Below are 20,443 nucleotides of genomic sequence, written 5' to 3' on the forward strand. Positions count from 1 at the left end.
GAATCCTACCGTTGCGTTGTTAGCAGCCACAAGAAAAAATTCCAGTATGTTTGTTTCTTGTTAATTAAATTAGCCAACATCTGTGTCATATTCTTAGAAGTTATCTTTGCGGCAGCAATATGAATGCTTTGTTATCGGATCCTAATACACATATGTGCTACTCGCCGCAGTGTCTTAGCGGCTATGGCTAAGTACCGAGTCGTGGGAACAAATCCCAGCCGTGGTGGCCGCATTTCTATTGGGGCGCAATGCAACGATGCCGGCACGCAGTGCGTTAGTCCCCCGTTAAAGAACTCCCGGCGGTGCAAATTAATGCGGAGTTCTCCCCTGCGACATGCCTCCAAAGCGGATCGCGTTTGTCGCGTGTAAAATCTCCAATTTCTTTTATTTCAAAATATGAACTATAGACAGTGGCTTGCGTTACGCAGCCTTCTGCGTAACAATTCGTTTAGCGATACAAGCGCAATCGCGAAATTCAACGAAACAGGCAGAAATATTTTTTTGACCTCACGCTAGTTCGCCACATCAGTGTTTCTCTTAAACACGTTGCGAGCAGTAAGCGTAAGTCACCCTAATTGAACGAGATGTCACTTTCGCCACGTCTCTAGAGTGCTCTGAATTTGGAAATGTCTGTTGAAATTCTCGGTAACGCATTAATTCCCTTTGCTGAGTTTAGCAACAGCTTGTATTCCATCATACTTTCGTGTGCCCGAGTAATGATGCGGTTCATTGTCGTATGACTCCATTTAGCCTTCCTATCCATATTGAGTTTTATTTAAGCCATGCCAGCAGGCAAACAGTGACGGGATTCAATAAGAAGCCTCCCACTCTTCGTCTCTCTCTCTCTCTTTCCGCTGTTTTCCGGTACTAGATGTATGACTGCTTTTCTATATTTCTTCCTTACTATAAAGTATTTATTCATCCATTCATTTATTTGTGTGTTCCATGCGGCTTTGATTTCATGGTATGCGATTCTGGCCCCTGGTCAATGTTTTATTGCTTTCTTGCGAAATTGCGGGCATTCGTCAGATCGTACATGCTGCGCCCCTCTTTCTACACTTCGTTCCTTACCCTCTTACACTAGGACTTCGTTCCTTGCACTCTTACACTAGGCACAAAGAAAAGCGAGACTGTATGAGCGAAAACAATTCTTGCATTTGCCCTTCTCATAAGTCCGTGCCTGTACCTGGTACGGTAGTTGAAGTCGAATGGTGGCGCAATTCACTGTCACCCTTATTCATCTAGTATTGACAACATCTATGTCGGCACACGTTACGTTACGTTATTTATTTACTGAGATTTATTTATTATTTATTTATTTATTTATTTATTTTACTGAGAACATGCTGCAGTCCGTAGACCAAACTTCGGTTGCATAGTGTAAAGAAAACTAACAAATATATTCAAACAGTATACAAAAATAGAAGTAGCCCAAAAATGGTTCAGTAGTAAAGCAAACTACTATAGTAACTAAATACAGCTAAATGTCATGCAACACAGCAAAGCACTACAGTTGCGTACAATTTCACAAGACAGGAGAGGCCCCGCCTATGTGACCCAAGCACGGCAGCCGATTGCCTCCGCGACTAAGAACTAGTCCCGCTGACGCGACTCCACCCAGTTCGAAGCGTGGGTTGCCACGTTCTCCGTTGGCGGGTTCACCGGCCGTCCGGCTCATGACGTCAGTCTAGAGTGCGCGCCCATTGGTGGAAGCTCGTGTGCATCCGCCTTTGAGGGGCAAATGCCCCTGCCTTCTGAAATTGTACCCGACTATAGTCCCATGCATTCATATGAAATTTCATATTGACAGCCATCATAGTTTGAATCCTGTGGTCACGAAGAAAAAGATGAATAATTTTCAAATTCAGGCTGGAGTCTGGGCAATATCTCTGTAAATGATGAGTCATTGACCGAGACAGTTTTTTTTTTCTGAAGTCTTCACAGTCACAGCAGTGCTAAAGAACATCCAGGCTGAATTAAGCAGTCATATACAAAGTCAGCAGCCTTCGTAGAAAAATATCAATTGTTTAACAGGTGAGCTATATTTTTTCCTTAATATACAGCATTTATTCATCCATTCATTTATTTGTGTGTTCCATGCGGCTTTGATTTCGCGGTATGCGATTCTGACCCCTGCTCAAGGTTTTATTGCTTTCTTGCGAAATTGCTAACCTCAATAATAATTTCATAAAATAAAAAAAAATATTTAGCAGGTAACAGCATTCAGTAAGAAATTACAAAGTGCACGTACCTCCTCTGGCAGCACTGAGAATATGAATAATGATGGCGTTGTAGAAGGAAGAAGACATGGACACCTTCAGCAGAAGAGTAGCAGGCTGCAAGAACGTCTGCTAGTTAACATCAATAAGGACATGTGGGCGACATTTGAGCACTGTAAGAAAAAAACGAGCTGATGACATTTACCGTAACCTTGTAGTGCTGCAAACTGTGAAGTTTGTGAAACAGAAATTACTTTGTTCGGCAACAGGTCTCACTGCGCGTCGGTCTCTCTCAAAAACGGTTTTCGCGCTGTTCCAGCCCTTACCACTTGTTGAGGAAACTGACCCAAGTCACGTGTCAAATGGCGCCTAACTATCGCTACCACCGATACTCAATCTTAAACTGATGTGGTTAACGTCCCCTTCCTCGAGCAATATCACTGCGCACACTAGGGAGCACCATGATGGCGTTTTCTGTTTGATGGCGTTGTCACAGGGCGATGCCGAACATACAACTAAGGAGAGCGCCATGGACGACAAAGCAGGCTGATTCGCATAGACTTCGCCCTCTTTTTTGTCGCTAAACTATCGTAAATAACCAATAAACGTCTTTTACATCTTTCGTCTCCCCCTAACGATATTCCGGCCCGAGAACGCTAACTGGTTAATCAGATGCCTCGTCAGACGCTGACTCCTAGATTGCATATTCGCTTTTGTTTCGATAAAGGTGGCTAAGAGCACTCACGTGCCCACATTAAAGATTAAACATCAGCCGAATATACCCGTGCCACTCGAGATCACACATGACATGTGCGTCTTACCTCACGCAAGTGGTGCAAGCTGCGGCCCATGTAGTCATGTATCTGCGCTGCGGTTGATTTTTGATCCACGAACAGGCGGAGCTCGGAAGTTTTTCTTGAAGTGCTTTCTACACCATAGCTGACAGTAAGCATCGACTGTCAGAAAAACAGAAACGACAGGTACAGCAGAAAATAATGTAGGAGCGCTAAGTCAGTATAATCATTACGAGTCTTTAAATATCTTCCTTACTTATACCTTGGCGTACAAGGCTACGAGGGCTGATGGCTTCTCACAGGGGTCACATTTGCGACCAGAAAAAAATTTCAAAGACGCTTAATCTCTGCCTTTAAGAGTGGAACGCAATATCATTCAAAGATCTCTGACTGCTTCTCACGATTCCTGGCATTTGAAGCGTTTATAACAGTAATGTTTACAGGGACACGCTGGCCGCGAACGCTATGCACGGGGGCGGGCTTTCTGGTAGAAACACGGCCACTTGCGTGGGTCACGATGCGAGCGTCAACTGGAGGTGTTGCAAGGAAACGGACGCGCCACTTGGTGACCCACAAGACACCCTCGCTCCGGCACGCGCAAATGGCGGACGCTGCGGCCGGTCTGTGAATGGTAGAAACGCTGGAAAAGGGGTTTCTTTGAGGTTTCGCGTGACAGAATTACCTTTATTCCTGTAGTCAAATTACAATCCGAGAGCTATTTTGTCTGTAGTTATTGAAATGCATCATGTGATCACGCAAGCGACAACGGACGAGGAAAAAATCACACAGGACAGGCGCGGACTCGAATTTACACATGGAAAGGAAGGAAGAACAGGGCCCATTGAACTATAAAGTAACATATTTAACAGGGGGAGGCGCCTGTCCGCGCCTGTCCTGTGTGTTTCTTTCCTCGTCCGTTGTCGTTTGCGCGGTTACATGATGCATTCTAATATCGACCACCAACTAGCCCGCCTCTCCCTGTTAAACATGCCTGTATGTTGTGTGCAAGTCGTAGATTTTCCCTCATATTTTAGCTTCAGAAATTCGATTACTTCAATAAATTCCTTGCGTCACGTGGAGGGCCTGGTTATGGGTGGCGCGAACATATTTTCGCCAGATTTTCTGCGACACGGGCTCCTTAACGCTATCGCATTAAAATAATGCGACACATATGAAACAATGACCAAGGCGCACGTCATGCAATTTGATGTAACGTTGTGTCACAAAATACGACATACGGAAGGCGCCCCATATCAAAGGACCTGTAGTACTTAATAGGAACACATACACTTCTGGAACCAGTGGCCTCAGTTCATCACTTCTGGTCGCGAGCAAGACGAAGGCTAACACATTACATGCTTTAAGCGTAAATGTGCACAAAGAAATGCGTGACATAACATTACGTCCGAAAGTGCGAGTCCTAATACACGAATTCATCTTGCTATAAGAAGCGTCGCCAATCACAAGAACTGTCCACTAGGCGCGCCAAGTGAGACCTCTGTGACCATACTTCTAGCTACCGCAGCGTTTCCTGCTAAGTACGAATTGGGTTATGCTGATCGTATCCTAGAAACTTATTTAACGTAGGAGCACTTTCCCACCAGCTTTGGAGTACCTCCCTTTATTCTAAGAGGTTGCTGTCATAACCATATGGTCGCAATACCAAGGCCAATTCCTCACCGCACTTACAAAATTTAAATTCTGCTAACATGTGCCAAGAACAAAATCATCTGCCGCCAGTTATTTATTTATTGAAGTGTAAGATTTTACCAAATGCAAACCAAATGTCATGCTAAATATAAAGGAAGCCGACCAAAAATTTTTCTTTAAGGAGTCTGAGACGTTCCGGCTTCCATGAGTAAGCCTTCTTTACAAACTCTAACGGATTCAACCTCATCATCATCGTCATCGTCATCACCGCTGCCCGCCTATTTTATGTCCGCTGCTAGACGACGGCCTATACCTGCGATCTCCAATTACTGCTGCCCTGCTCCAATCGATTCCAACTAGCACCTGCGAATTTTTTAATTTCATCACGCCACCGTCTTCTGCCATCCTCGACTGCGCTTCCCATCTCATGGCATCCATTCTGTAGCACTAATGATCCACTGTTTATCAAACCTACGCATTACATGACTTGCCCAGCTCCATTTCTTTCTCTTATGTCACTTAGAATATCGGCTCTCCCTGTCTGCTCTCTGATCTATACCGCTCTCTTCCTGTCTCTTAACACTGCGCCTAAGATTCTTTCTTCCGTTGCTCATTTCACGATTCTTAAGTTCTTCTCGAGCTCCTTTGTCAATCTCCAAATTGTTGCCCCACATGTTAGCACCATTAGAATACACTCATCGTACACCTTTCTTTTTAATGGGAATGGTAATCTTCCCGTCAGAGTCTGGCCAATGTCTGCGTATGCGCTCTAACGAATTTTTACTCATGTTTTAAATTTCGTTTTGATGATCAGAATATCCCCTGTGAGTAAACCTAAGTAAGCCTAAGTAAACCTAAATAAATGTACTCCATCACAGATTCTAGAGGCTGATTGCCGATCCTGAACTCTTGTTACCTTGTCTGGCTATTGATAATTGTCTTTGTTTGCATATTGATCTCCAACCTCGCTTTTACACTCTCTTTGTTAAGGTCCTCAATCACTTGTTTTAACTTGTCCCCAGTGTTGGTGCACATGACAATGTCAACAACAAACAAGGTTGCTGAGATATTCGCCGTTGATCCTTACTCCTAAGCTTCCCAGTTTAATATCTTGAATACTTCTTCCAAGCATGCAGTTAATAGCGTTTGATAGATTATGTTTTTTTGTCGGACCCCTTTCTACATTTCTTGCATAGAATGAAGGTAGCTGAGGAATCTCTGTAGATATTTTCAAGGATATTTACGTAAGCCTATTGTACTCCTACATTAAGTAATGCCCCTATGACTGCTGGTATCTCTACTGAATCAAATGCCTTTTCTTAATCTATGAGTATCATATAGAGCGGTTGATTGTAACCTGCAGACTTCGCGATTACCTGATTGATGACATGGATGTAATTTATTGTAGAATATCCCCTTCCTAAAGCCAGCCTGTTCTCTTGGTTAAATAAAGTCAAGTGTTGCCTTTATTCTATTGGAAATTGTCTTGTTGAATACTTTATTCAATACTGGATGTAACTTAATAGGCCTATAATTTTTCAATTCTTTCGCGTCTCCCTTTTTGCGGATTAGTATAATGTTGGCATTCTCCCAGTTCTCTGGGACCCTTGAAGTAGTGAGACTTTCGTATAAAGGGCCGCAAGCTTTTCAAGCATGATATCTCCTCCATCTTCGAATAAATAGACTGTTATTCCCTCTCCTCTTGCCGCTTTTCCTCGCTTCATGTTTTTTAAGTCCCTTCTAACTTCACTGATAGTTGGTGAAGGAGCCTCTCTAACTTGTTCAATACTACTTCGAATGGAAGCATCGTGGCTGCTCTGGGTATTGTGCGGTTCAGTATAAAATTCTAGCACTGCTTTTCCTGTATCTTCAAAATTGCTGATGAGATTACTTTACTTAGCTTTCAGTGCATACATTTTGTCTTGTCCTATGCCAAGTTTTTTCCTCACTAATTTCATGCTGCATTCATTTTTTACTGCTTCCTCAGTCTTTCTCACGTTAATATCCATTGTTTTATATTTGCTGATTAGTTTTGACAGTTCCGCGAATTATATCTCACCTCTTGATTTGGACACTTTCATTCTTTGTCGTTTCTTTATTAGGTCCTTTGGTACTTGGGAGTGCTTACCTGCTGGTTGCCCTTGATGTCTTACCTCCTACTTTAATTGCTGCTTCTGAAGCCAAGCTAGTTGCGCTTTCATTCATTGCCTCTATATCATCTTCATCTCTCTTTTCTAAGGCTGCCTATTTGTCTACAAGTACCAGCCTGAAATGGTCTGCTTTACGCTTACTGCGTCTAGTGTGGCCTGTTTTGCATGACGCATTTTACTCTTTTTCTCTTCAAATTGAGGTGAATCCTAGCCCTCACTAACCCACGATCACTGCACCTTTCCCTACCTAACACTTATACATCTTGCACAATGCTTGGACTGGCAAAAAGTATGAAATCAATTCCATTTTATGTTTTACCATTAGGGCTTTTCCGAGTCCGCTTTTTCGTGGCGGCGCTTCCTGAAGAAAGTGTTCAACTAAATTGCGATGTCCCAAACAAACGCACATATGAAGGTTGTTTCATCGCAAAAGGTCACGTTGAAGGAGCTTTTCATCATAAGGGCGGTGACAGGAAAAGAAACCGATGATGATGACAATGAAACAGTGCTTCTAACAGTATCTTTTGCCATGACGGCACACCTAAATGCTCGTTTGCTTAAGTCATTTTTCAGCGGCCTCTACTGCAGCTATACAGTTGCACCAGCCGTCCATGCAATTACTCAAGTTCTGCCTTAGCAACCTGCAGCATGTAAACACTGCGCTTCAGTGCTGGCATCAGTTTTCTTTTAGAGCGCAGCTCTTTGGCGTCCGTTCCTGGGTTTCGCGTCGTCGTCGGCGTTGTCGTCGGCCTCGTAACCAGCTCCGCCCCCCTTTCATCCCCCCAGCGCTAGCAGCGACCGACTGATACCACTGGATGCCGTTGACGCCGCTAGAGAGTCAAGATAACGTGACTGCATAGAACACCGTCGCCGCCATGCAGAAAGAGGAGGAAAGGGTCCCCCCCCCCCTGTTCTTGTGTGGCGGATAGGGTGCTCTTCAGTTGCCGACGCGCCGGTTATTTCACGTAGGCCCCGGCACGTCGACGAATACGTGACCACCTTCCCACGGCTAGACCTGGTTCTTAGCGCTGCGAAAGCGAGGGTATCATATTGTTTGTGTCGGCATCGGCGGCGTTGTCCCTGAAACCAACTCCGCAGCTGGGGTTGACTCACTATCGGCGTCAGCGGCATCAATCAGTCGCTGCTATCTCTTCCCTCCTCCCTTTATCGTGTTTTCCGCTTGCTGCGCGCGCTTCTGCCCCCATCGTTTGCCGCTGGGTGTACACGCCGCCCCCCTCCCCCCTCTTCCTGCGAGTCTCCGGTTGTCAAAGCGCCGGCTCGAACTTAATTCCTTTCTTCGCTCCTCCTCCTATGCAACCCCTGTGCGGTGGCAATCAGAGAGCCAGATCGGTGGCGGCGGATCTGTATATGTGCACCGCCCGAGCCGAAATTGCCGCTGCCGTTCGCCCTGTGCGGTGGCAATCAGAGAGCCAGATCGGTGGCGGCGGATCTGTATATGTGCACCACCCGAGCCGAAATTGCCGCTGCCGTTCGCCCTGTGCGGTGGCAATCAGAGAGCCAAATCGGTGGCGGCGGATCTGTATATGTGCACCGCCCGAGCCGAAATTGCCGCTGCCGTTCGCCCTGTGCGGTGGCAATCAGAGAGCCAGATCGGTGGCGGCGGATCTGTATATGTGCACCACCCGAGCCGAAATTGCCGCTGCCGTTCGCCCTGTGCGGTAGCAATCAGAGAGCCAGATCGGTGGCGGCGGATCTGTATATGTGCACCGCCCGAGCCGAAATTGCCGCTGCCGTTCGCCCTGTGCGGTGGCAATCAGAGAGCCAGATCGGTGGCGGCGGATCTGTATATGTGCACCACCCGAGCCGAAATTGCCGCTGCCGTTCGCCACTGGGAAATTATCTGCCAGTTCTTTCTGAGCCATGAGCGAGACGACCGATGGAAGTCCTCCGTCTGCTGCTGCTGCTGCTGCTGCTAAACGAGCTGCCAGAGCAGAGGCCCAGCGCCGTCGCCGTCAGAATCCAGAGGTGCGTGCCGCCGAAGCAGAAGCTTACCGTCGCCGCCGTCGAGATGATCCAGGAGTACGCGTCGCCGAAGCAGAGGCTAAGCGCCGCCGCCGAGAAGACCCAGCCGTTCGCGCCGCCGAAGCGGAGGCTCATCGCCGCCGTCGAGAGCAACCAGCAGTAAGCGAGGCTGAAGCAGAAGCTCATCGCCGCCGCCGAGAAGACCCTGCAGTTCGCGCCGCCGAAGCGGAGGCTCATCGCTGCCGTCGAGAGCAACCAGCAGTAAGCGAGGCTGAAGCAGAAGCTCATCGCCGCCGCCGAGAAGACCCTGCCGTTCGCACCGCCGAAGCGGAGGCTCATCGCCGCCGTCGAGAGCAACCAGCAGTAAGCGAGGCTGAAGCAGAAGCTCATCGCCGTCGCAGAGAAGACTCTACCGTTCGCGCGGCCGAGGCCGAGGCCAAACGCAAACAAAGGCTCGCAAACAGTCAGGGTGCAACAAATGCTTTCCGGCGACAGTTTACAGACAATCCGTTTGGAAGTTTGTGTTCAGTGTGTGATCGGCTCTGGTTACAAAATGACGTGAAACCGCTTCCGGATACGTGCCGTGAGAATCTCCGGTGTGCGTTTCCCAACTGGGACCACAAAGCTTCCTTCATGACTGTCAAGAACTGTTAGTGGAGTCTTTGTTAAAGGAATACGTGTGAAAAATTAAAAAAAAAATTCTGTGATAGCGCATACATGTGTTGCTCGATTTCTTTGCCTCAATCTATCGAAAAGGTGAAACAGCTTATTTGCTGCGCTCAAATTTCGCATTAGGAAGTAACGTAATCGTCGGTAATTTTTTTTAAGCTGTTCGAAATAACTGCATATCTTGTGCCACAGCGACAACCAAAATACTTTCTCGCTGCTTTTCCTTTTCTCACTCATTTCCTTTCCTGCTCTTTTGTGCCTAAGTTCTAGTGCTTCAAATTGTTGGTCACATTGACCAGTACTGACACGTTTGTTTAATGCTTAGAAGCCGCGCAGCGAGTTCTTACCTTTACAATGTGGTAAAACTGTACTGGAAGCTTCCAGCAGTTAATCGTCCTCGTCCGTTTCACACCAGTTGCTACTTCTTCGCTTGCGTCACGCCCCAATATACTATACATAAATGACTTCTCCATGATATTTGCATCCGGTCCCGTCTTTCGTAGACCCTGAAAGAAAGGTTGATGCAATTTTTACGGATTCTACATTGACACACATTATCTGACTTGGCGGTGTCCGGCGATGATTATTTTGAGAACTACTCCAGTTCTTTTTATGGAGTTACTAAATCCTGCGTTCCTGCTGGAATATTCTCATTCTGAGAGCTCTAGAAAACCGGTAGGGCTGAAGTGGGCTTCAGTAACATTACAACAGACACTTGCAAGTATCTCACTTCTTTGATTTAGGTTTGTTTGAATGCCATACTAGAGAATAACAATCTCTTGCTTCTACAATTAAGAAGACCCAAGAGACCACCGATAGTGCCCATCAGTCGTTCTATTATGCGTATTTGTGAACCTGTTCCTTCATAGTTCCTCCCTCACTTTATGTGACAGCAACACCGCGGTTCTTGTTTTATAAAATAAACACGCTTACTATGAACGTTTAGAAGAACTATCATTTATTATGACCCTACCGGTTCCTACCGGTTGCTGCACAACTATCCCTTACAATTGGTCCTATCACAACACTGCTATAACTCCGCCCTCTGACTTGTTCATCGCATGCAAGATTAGTCTACAAATGGGAAGTTTTCTTGCTGTTGCCTCCCCATCAACTATTCCCGCTATCACTGGTGCTTACAACGCACTTCAACGTGCATAGTCGACGGCACCCAGAACGTGCCACAGTGCTCTCCGCAATCACCGCTTACGCGTGGCCTACAACAGGTATACTGATAGCGTGTTACTTTAACTCTAAAATATTATTTCTTTGGACTTGGGGCTCAGATCACCCTCGTCTGGATCCCAGCACACGCCGGCGTTGTCAACCCGCCCCTCACAACCTCGACGAGCTTACACACTCCGTAGCACGAGGACTAGTCAACCGTGCCGGAGACGGTGCAGGTGCGCCCGCAGGACGCGACCGCCTTACACGATACAACGACCTTGTGAAGTCATTTCACCTAGAAAGAACCTTCCCCACCTCTCACCGCAAGTTAGACAGTCCAATACATACATATCTCCCTCACACGCTATCACATCATATACCCCGACATCTACCGAAGCCACACGTGCAAGATCTGTAAAACTCAATCAGCAACAGTCCCCCACATGCTATGGGAGTGCAAACATCAATACTCAGACCTTAATCCCGTGACCCTCTCCTCGAGATGGCCCGTCGCCCTGCGTAGCTCCCATCCTGAAGACCAACTCTGGGCTGCCCAGCTGGCCTACGACGTGGCGAAGAGGCAAGACCTCGATGTCCCATACTCGATGTCCCATCGTGGGAGGCCTAGGCTCAGCCGACTAAACTGCTGGTTCACATTAAAGTTCTCTCTCTCTCTCTCATTCTCTGTCTCTCTCTCTTGGACTTGTACCGATGTACATTTTTGTGCATTGAATGCACTATTACCACAATCATTGCTTCTTCTCTGCTCTTGTCATACCACCGTGTTTATCTTATCTATAATATGCTTATTCTGAAATATTTTAAAATTCAGAAAAAGGCCCTGCGCCAATAGCAGCTGCAAGAGCAGCTTAGCGCGGCCTAGAACCCTAGTAAAGTCAGCATCATAATAAAGAAAATATAAAAAAATATTGCGTAGCGCAGTCTCGATGGCAGCTAACAGTAGAAATGACTAAAATTCACTTATAACTTAGTATGCGCATCAGTAGAAGCAGTGCAGGTTGCAAACAGGGATAATATTCGTTTAGAATATCAAGCCAATGAATGTGCGTTGTTCATCCACCGCGTAAGTATATGCATGTACAAGAACAGGAGGAGAACGCAACATTACCGAACACTCACCGAAAGGCACTCATGTCACGATTATGAAACATATGATTTACCACTTTGATATGAGGATAGAGCTGTCAGGAGACAACAGAATTGGAAAGTCTGGTTTTATTCTGTGGGAGGAATACTCCTAGGAGCAGTTCTGCATAAGCACGATATGTTTCGTGCTTGCCACAATTAGACGCGTTGACAGCGTGCCTCGCTCCCAAAAAGAAAAATCATCAGCGATATTTATTACCAATCACCGGCCCTGTTGTCGGGATCAGACCAGCGGATCTCCGGTTGCGAGTCGAAAATATCAAGCAAATGTTACGCTTTGCACGGGTGGTGAACAGGCGGAGAAATTAAAGTTGAAGCAGGGAGGTAGCAATCTAATTCTTTAGTAGGTGAACGTGTGCCCAGAACGAACACCAATATTCACACGATAAACAGCATCAGATGCCTAGAAAACGTTTTCTATGTTCGCAGTAAGCTTTCTTAATAATAAAATCATAGATACCGAGAATCTGTTTTGCTCTGATCAGTATTTTTTGAAAAGCCAGGAGGCTGCAAAAGAGACATAGTGCGGCCGGACGTGCACAATAGCAGAGCGGCAACCGGGAAAGCATAAATGAAACACATCCGCACTCGGTATGGGAATACTACCGTGGAGAAATTGTACTGACACTCATGAGCAGCTGCCTCGTCTGTCGGTTACCATAACCTTATGGAATTGCACGTAAGAAAGTGGACCTACGTGGTGGAGTGACTGCCAGCGTTTTTTTGTCGTTGTGTTTTTCTTTTTTGCCGCCTCAGGCTAAAAAAAATGACGGTCAATAATCGCTGCGTGTGCTACACCCTCTTTTATCGTGTTGCTTTCACACTTCGAACTAAACGTATTCGTGCGTCACTGCGCTTCCAACTATACCGTCTAAAATATATTCAGTGCGGTTGGGATGGCATCATACTTAGAAAAAAGCAATATTTGGGCTAAAGGAATTTCATTATAAAGAGAAGCGTCATCCTTGTATTATCCTTGTCTTAAATGACTACTGAACCACTTTTTATCAAAGTGGGGAAATGCATTTCATTTTAAAAAAGGCTGTTTCAGAGACACTTTGCTGCAACAAGCACGTCAGTGCGTTCGGCAGAAGCGGAGTTTCTGGCACTCAAATACGGCCTCCGCTGTGCTCCCGTTCCTACTTCAATGCCTTGCACTACAAAGGCTACAGCGGAATGGGGCGTTCTCACCACGGTCCGCCTATTGAACGTCACCGCGGCGTGCAGAGCTCAAACTCGATTTTGGATGTTAACGTAGACGCCACGACTTCCGCCTTTGGTGCCTACGACGATGCGCCAAGCGTGAGCCAAACGAGGTATTTTCCTCAGCGAGCCGCATTGCGCTTAGCGAATTGACTCGATCGTGGCGACACCCCGCGGCGGCCGCGCTATCTACGATACATAACACCACAGTTACAGGCAGCTGTAATGCGCGCTCGCCCTCATATGTTCAACTGGCCACGCTACGTCGTGCGGATACGACTTGGTCCTTCCCCAGCTTCACCGACGGATAGTAGCCACATTCAACTTGCACATTTCGAAGCGCTGTCAATTAGTGTGCCAAAGCGGCTAACCAGGAGTGGCCAGGAGTCAGTGCACGCTGGTAATCCGGAATCCTTAGCTAGGGCCCAATTCCGACAACGCCTACTGGAATGCATGTAAAGCGCAGAAACACTGTCCTGAGATATCCCCTGCGCCAATTTTAAGGTGATCTATTGCATTTTAGTAAGAGGGGGTTCATCTACTGATTGTTGACAGCAGAATATTGATTTAGGGCCTCAATTTTTTTATAGAATTTTGAATAATTATGAAGTATGCCAAAAAAATAAAAGCACGAAGTTTGCAAATTCGTAGCTCTGCACCAAAATAGATATCGCATCAATTATATAATCGAAAGCGGACAATTTTTTTCGTGTAAATTTATATCTTGCGTGACTTTGTTACAATTTTACAACGGTTTCGCGAAAGTTTTATTCACATATACTTCGCTTTTTAGAGCCATGGGTAATATGTCAATTTTGTGTGCTTTAGATATACTACAATATACCACTTAAAGAACTGGGATATCATCTCTTAGTACTGAGTTTGAAAGTTGTATACATGACTGAGAATATTCAATATTCTCACTATATATAAATAAAGTAAGGACATAAATAGAAGATTCGCAACCAACAGTCGCTAGATATTAAAATTTTCTTTTGAATGCTGCAAATCTCATCAAATATGCGGATGTGGTTGCCGAGAAACACTATTTATCCTTGCCATATATTTATATAGGAGCACCCGAGCGAAAGCTTCCTCTTTAAGTTTAGTGTGCTTCGAATCTAGATTAGCGTTCAAACCTTGTCGAAATGAGCAAGACTCCACGGCTACGACTCCGATAAGCAGGGTAGAAAAGTTTATTTCCTACTTGTGTGGCCGCGGCCGAGCGTTAGCAGGCGATAGTCGGCTATTTTTCGAAGTGCGTAATTATTACCGAAATTCGAAAGCAGATTTTCGCTTACGTCTGCCTGTTGATAAAACTTCGTCAATGAATATATAGTCTAAGAATACACTCTAAGAAAAGTTTACATCCTTTGAGTTGTACCTTGCCACACAACAATAAACGTCCGCATTTCCTTTCATTAACGCTACAAGCCCGGTACTTCCCAGTGACGAACGGCATGCGTCTTGTCAGCATCACATAGCATTCCCGACAGGAAAGTAGCGGGCATGGCGTTTTCAAGAAAGGAAACGCAAGCAAGGCAGACGACGATTATTGTTGTGTGGCAGATATACACCCCAAAGGGTGTACGTTTGTCTGAGAGTGTAGGAAGAAGCACACTGATACAAACACCCTCCTTGATTGACGTCAGCTATTGGCCAATAGCAGCCGCGTATGGCTGCACCAAGAAAGAGCCGATCGAGGTTCAGGTTTGAAGCGGAACAGGGTGTCCCATGACGACGTACGCTGAATGCCTCGTAGTTGCAATATCGTCGCGATGCCACCGCTCACAAGCTCGAAAATAAAAAAAAAACACACAGATGTCGAAAAGCTTTTCTTGTGTATTATTATGCGTGCCATCATGGTGGAAAGACAGCAATCTATGATTTAATCTTTTCTAGAAAGAAGCAGGCAACGCACATATGGGAGCGACTTGGGTAAGACACTTTTGCATTTAGAAAAGATGACTGATACCATATCGGTTTCTTCGAAACACTTCACTCGGGTCGGCTTATTCCCGGCGAGTAGACAATTGCGTTTTGTTTGTTTATATTAAATCTCTTGCTGGCGCTGCAAATGGCGGAGTGCACCTTTCTCAAACAGAATCTTTGATAAATTCTAGCGACGTATGCTCAAGCTTCGTTTGGTTTTTGTTCCTTTATAGTTTTCCGTCCCAGCGTTAGTGGCACTAATGCTTTAAGCCGCAGGAATATTCTCGCTAATGTGCTTTTCTCTGCACACACGGTGGCGGGAATGACATCTGTTTCGGAAGCTCAGGAGTTGGCCATGACACATGCTATGCCGCGAAGCTGCATATTGTTTTCATAGCATGCTTTAGTTTAGCGCTAGAGGCAGAAAATGCTGTTTTAACGCGATAGCGTTAAGGAGCTCGTGTCGCAGAAAAGCCGGTGTCGTCGGCGTCGGGTGTCGGCGTCGGCGGCGTTGACCGTGAGCGATAAATCATGGCAGGCGCTTCATAAATAAAAAGCAATTTCCAAGATTGGCCCGGTGGGAATCGAACCAGGGTCTCCGGAGTGTGAGACGGAGACGCTACCACTCAGCCACGAGTTCGATGCTTCCAAGCGGTGCAAACGCGCCTCTAGTGAATGCGGTGTTGCCTTCGAAACGAGCCGTGGAAAGTTATACTGCGGTGTATATCGGTAATTATGAACATGTAACGTACAGAAGTCACAATTACACGAGTTGCGAAGTGCGTTTCCGCTGCATTTCTTCTGCGCTTTCCGCACACGCAGAGCCATCTTGCGGCAAACACAGAAGACCCCCTCCTCTCAATGTACGGCGCTGCCCCGACAGGAGGCGCGCCGCGCGCGCATTGGGACCGCTGCCAGGCGCGTCGCGGGACTCCCTCTCCCCTGACGACGCTTCGCCGTGCTCCCGGTTTAGATTACTATCTATCTCTCTGCCCGTGCCGATCACGACGTTTGGCTGGCGTAGATCGTTTCCCCTCCGAGACACCGAGTTCTTTGGTCCGTTCCGTTCGCTCAGGCGCACGTTTCGTTGCCGCGCCGAACGCTGCGTTGCTCGACGCTCACCGCGTGATAGGTGGGCGCTAAGTCCGATGCGGGGCGCATCGTAAGTGATCGCTGTGCCGTAGCGCATTGTCTTATACCCCTTGGCGGGTCGACGGGAACGCTGTCGCGTCCCACTCTTGAAGGCGAAGCTTAAGCGTCCTCCAATTTTTATTATTCAAATAGGTGAGTGGTCAGTTTATTTCCGCGCAAGAAATTTAGAAGCAACTGCAAACAGCACTCGTTCCAGCTTTAGGGCGTTTTACCTGCTCGCAGAGCAGCTGGTTTGGTTTCCGACACTGTGCACTAAGCCAAATTCCATTACGACTGGTTCAATACGTTTCGAAGTCATGTATTTACACTAATAAAAGTAACTCCGTCAAAAGAAAACCCTCGCTAAATCTTGGAAGCCTGTTGGAAGAAACTAAATTCGGCCTGATTGGCTGTTATTCCCCTTCCGGGTTTCACAGGTTTTGATCATTTCTGCGCGCGATGGGTGTCTGCTGTTGCCCCAAGCCCGGAACATACCTCGAACTCTCCGTACTGGGAGCAAGAGCAAGCGCCAGTCATCGAACGCAGAAGACCTTATCACACGTGACAACTTACTGTGGAACTCTCGTTTTTTTCTGCACCTAGACATTCACAAGGTAAATTTCCAGTTTTTAGCCTCCTCCTATCAGTTCAGAATATCCGTATATAACTTCTGAAAGCACCGCTGACGTTACTGCCTACATATTGTGAAATTGTGTACCTGATATGATGCTACACGAGTCGCAGTGTGAAGTTGCACTGCAACATAGTCGCAGTGCCTATGAGGGTCGAAAACGTCGACTGCCGTACTTGCAGCAATGGAGAAAACCTTGCAAACAAGTGCTTGCACCTTTCGGAGACCCACTGTACACAAGCACTTCCTTTTCTTTCACCTCCGGCTCGCTTGAAAGGTTCTTCGTCCTTTAAAAAATTTGATGTGGCTCGTTGGGTATACCAGACGTTTGCACGCACAGCGCGACTATTTCCGCAATTTTGTGGCTAAAATCCTCGAGCGCGATCAAAATAAGGTTATCGGCAGCAAGCACACCTTCTGCTTTCACGAAACGATTGTATTCGTGGCCACAAAAGAGCAACGTGACCACAGCACCAAGCGAAAGAGCCACCGCGAACCTGGATGTCGCAGCAATCTTCGTATATTTGGGCAGTTTTGCCAGATCAAGTAGCGGATTCTGGAGTTGCCAATATTACGAAGTAAAGCGACCACAAAAGAGTGAGCACCAGGCTTTTTGTTGAAAATAAAGTGTCTGAGAGAAAGATGACTTCGCGCTGCGCTTGTGAGCTTCAAATGCTACGCACGGCTGCAGAACTCGGCTGAGATTTTCACAGGAATGTATGCTATCCGCGGACTACGTTGTTTTTCACCAAGCCCGAGAGGCGGTTCAGGAGGCCTTTAGGTACTGTTTCTTTTCTTGCAAATGTTGAAGTATAGATATGACTGAATCTTTCGCCTTAGATTCTGCCATCCGAGTATCTGAGAGCGCAGCTCTTAGGCGCCTGTTCCTGCGTTGAGCGTCGGCGTCGGCGTCCCTCGGCGTAACCGAACGAATGAGCACAGCGACGGATGAAATAGCGATGGCGGGGCGCAGCGGGGATGAAAGACTGTGATAGCGACGAGAGCGCGAGGAGGAAATCCGAGGAGGAGGCTACAGTGAAAGCATGAGATGGAAAGCGGAGGATGAGAGTATGACGAAAGGCTTAGGATGAAAGCAGTGTACCGCCGAGACCAAGAGATGACGCCATAGTGGCGTCCGCTGTAGTGAACTAATGACGTCATTGCAAAGGCATGCGGAGAGCGCTGGGCGAGCGCGTCCACTGACACCATATACGGAAGCAAATCAGTGGCGTTTGCATGGGACCCACATCGCATGAGCTACTTCGCCCATGCCACCGCCACATGAGAATGCACTCCATGCCATACATGCTCCCGTGTTCGGGCTTTCGTCCTGAACTATGAGCGACGCAACCGGTGAAATTCAAAATTACTGAAGAGCTGTGCTCAAATGTTGCATTAGGGAGCATCGGAATGGTTAGGGATTTTTTTATGAAAGATTCTTAAATATAGCGTAAAATAGCTTTTCACGTTTGCATATGGACCTTGCCATGCCTCAAAAGGTGCTGCAACAAACTGATGCTTGAACTTCCTGAAACGTCATTCCTAATCTTTGATTTTTGTCTAAAACCATGTAGACAACTACTTCACCTAATAGAAAATCGTGGCCCACCACTTTTCAGAAGTTGCCTAAGTGGAGAGCGGGCACAGAGCTAGGAGAACAAGCGTAGGTGGTCGTCTCGGATTAGTCCGTGAGGCGGCAGTGGAACTTACTCTATCAGCATTAAACACATGCAATTTATTTTCCAAAATGGAAAGAGAAAACGTATAAGATCACAGTCAATTCATTAAGTACATATACCAAAATAGTGTGACGATGTTAGACATCAGAACCATTCATGCTGGAGTACTGAAAATGCTTGCATTGCTATATTTGTAATAACACACAAAAACCTGCTCACAGTAAGACGCTCGAACACTCGCGCGATTTTTTTTAAAAAGTTTCTTCAGAGAAAATCAGTTTCTAATAATTTTTTATTGTTCTTTGGCACTTCAGGCCCTCCTCATGATCAAATATGTTTTGCAACTACTTAACGTTCTCCGGTGATGGCGCCCTTTTCGAGTATCAGGAGCATGGCCATCAGGTCAGATTGTATTTCATCCTGTCTTCGGGATCCGTACTTACATCAGACAACCAAAGGAAGTAGCTGTAGCGATGCATTGGTCCCCACATTGGTATGTATTGGGATCGATCAAGGCTACTGGCGTACATAAACCGCCCGGCAGTGCCCTGGAAGTAAAAAAAACAATTAATTAGTTGAAAAGTTCAACATGCCAATGGCTTGCAAGCCACTGGAGAAAAGTCGCTTACCACGCAGAGTACGCGATGTCAACGTTTTTGCTCCATTAGAAACGTAAACTTGAGACATGCGCAATGAGTAATATACAAAACTGAGATATAGCGCAACCTCGTTACAGCAATGTGTACCGGCCTAGGGACAGTCTTCACTATATCAGTATCTTCGCTATATCCATAACTCACCAGTCTGCCTTTCTTTAGATTTCAATTCAAAGGATATGCAATTTGCTTGTCATTGAAACGCCGAAAACACATGATTTGCCATTTATCTTTATTTATTTATTTATTTATTTATTTATTTTCCTATTCATTTATTTATTCATTTACCTTTCAGGCTCCCTAAAGGCCGTTGATTAAGGGGGCATATTGTAAAAATTTAGAAACATCAGAAATAGCAATTTGTCTTACATTATAAGACAAAGCACACAAATATTCAGGAACGGAATTGTTTCCGTGCTACATTTGAAAGTGGAAAAGGAAACAAGTCAGCAGAACACATGAACATAGAAAGCACCTTGCGAACATCATCGCACATTGTTAACATACATAGCTTTACAGTTCTGCACAAAGCACATCACGATTAGACAAAGAGACAATGTTATCAGGAAGACTGTTCTTGATTTTATGGCACGAGGCAGTACTGATGAGCTAAAGGCATGCGTGTTACCGAACATACGCAAGAAAGTAAGGCTATTGCTTAGGTGACTTGACAGACGCAGTGTAGCTTGGAAGTGGGGTCGATTGTCGTGGACGTATTTATGCAGGAGGCAACGAAGATTTATTCTGCGTCGAACTTTTAAACAGCAGTAGGGACAATAAACATTCTATCAGGGCTACCCTAAATATGCAACAATAATTGCGAGCTACAAAATATGCTGCTCTATTTAGGATTGATTCGAGCATCGAAATCAAGCGCTTTTGATGAGGAGACAAAATAGTAGAACCACATTCAAATTGTGGGTTAAGAAATGCTTAATATGCTAATTGCGCACAGTAGCCGGGGCCATTTCGCAAGTTTCTTCGCAAATAACCTAAAGATTTGAATGCTTTCGCGCACATAGCCGTTATATGAGTATGCCAGGGAAGACAATGTGTAAGATTCAATCCGTAGTATATATAGAATAAGGGCGGAGATAAAACAGTATTATTTACAGTGTCTTAGAAGTTAAACGTAGAACGTTTCCGCAAGAAGGGAGTGACCTTACACTCCTCGGATTTACTGGTCGTGTGCCATAGGCTGCACCATTGACCACTTATGACGTCGAGGTCGTTCTGCAAGGGTAAATAACCTTGAGCATTGCTAATTGCGCGATATGCAGGTTGTCCGAGATAACCTGAGCCAAAGCTTTCAAAATGAAAGGCAGTGAAGTACGTGGCGAAGAGGAAAGAAGGCCCGTGGAAAGCGAAGTGCAGGCGCGGCAAAACCGATCATTTGTCTTCAAGCTCTGAGG

At 46.1% G+C, this 20,443-nt stretch overlaps 1 protein-coding gene across 1 annotated transcript in view; it reads right to left on the reverse strand.

Moving 5' to 3' along the window:
* LOC139054377 (rifampicin phosphotransferase-like) overlaps window positions 1-20,443 on the reverse strand; it is a 73,819-nt gene that overhangs the window by 37,772 nt on the left and 15,604 nt on the right. The window contains exons 9-12 of the mRNA XM_070531288.1: window positions 18,819-18,923; window positions 9,813-9,971; window positions 3,041-3,175; window positions 2,252-2,336 (exon numbers count right to left, since the gene is read on the reverse strand). Coding sequence (XP_070387389.1) covers window positions 2,252-2,336; window positions 3,041-3,175; window positions 9,813-9,971; window positions 18,819-18,923 — 484 coding nt within the window. The remainder of the gene's footprint in view (window positions 1-2,251; window positions 2,337-3,040; window positions 3,176-9,812; window positions 9,972-18,818; window positions 18,924-20,443) is intronic.

The sequence above is a fragment of the Dermacentor albipictus genome, chromosome 1, assembly GCF_038994185.2.
Source record: "Dermacentor albipictus isolate Rhodes 1998 colony chromosome 1, USDA_Dalb.pri_finalv2, whole genome shotgun sequence".
Classification (NCBI taxonomy): Eukaryota; Metazoa; Arthropoda; class Arachnida; order Ixodida; family Ixodidae; genus Dermacentor; species Dermacentor albipictus.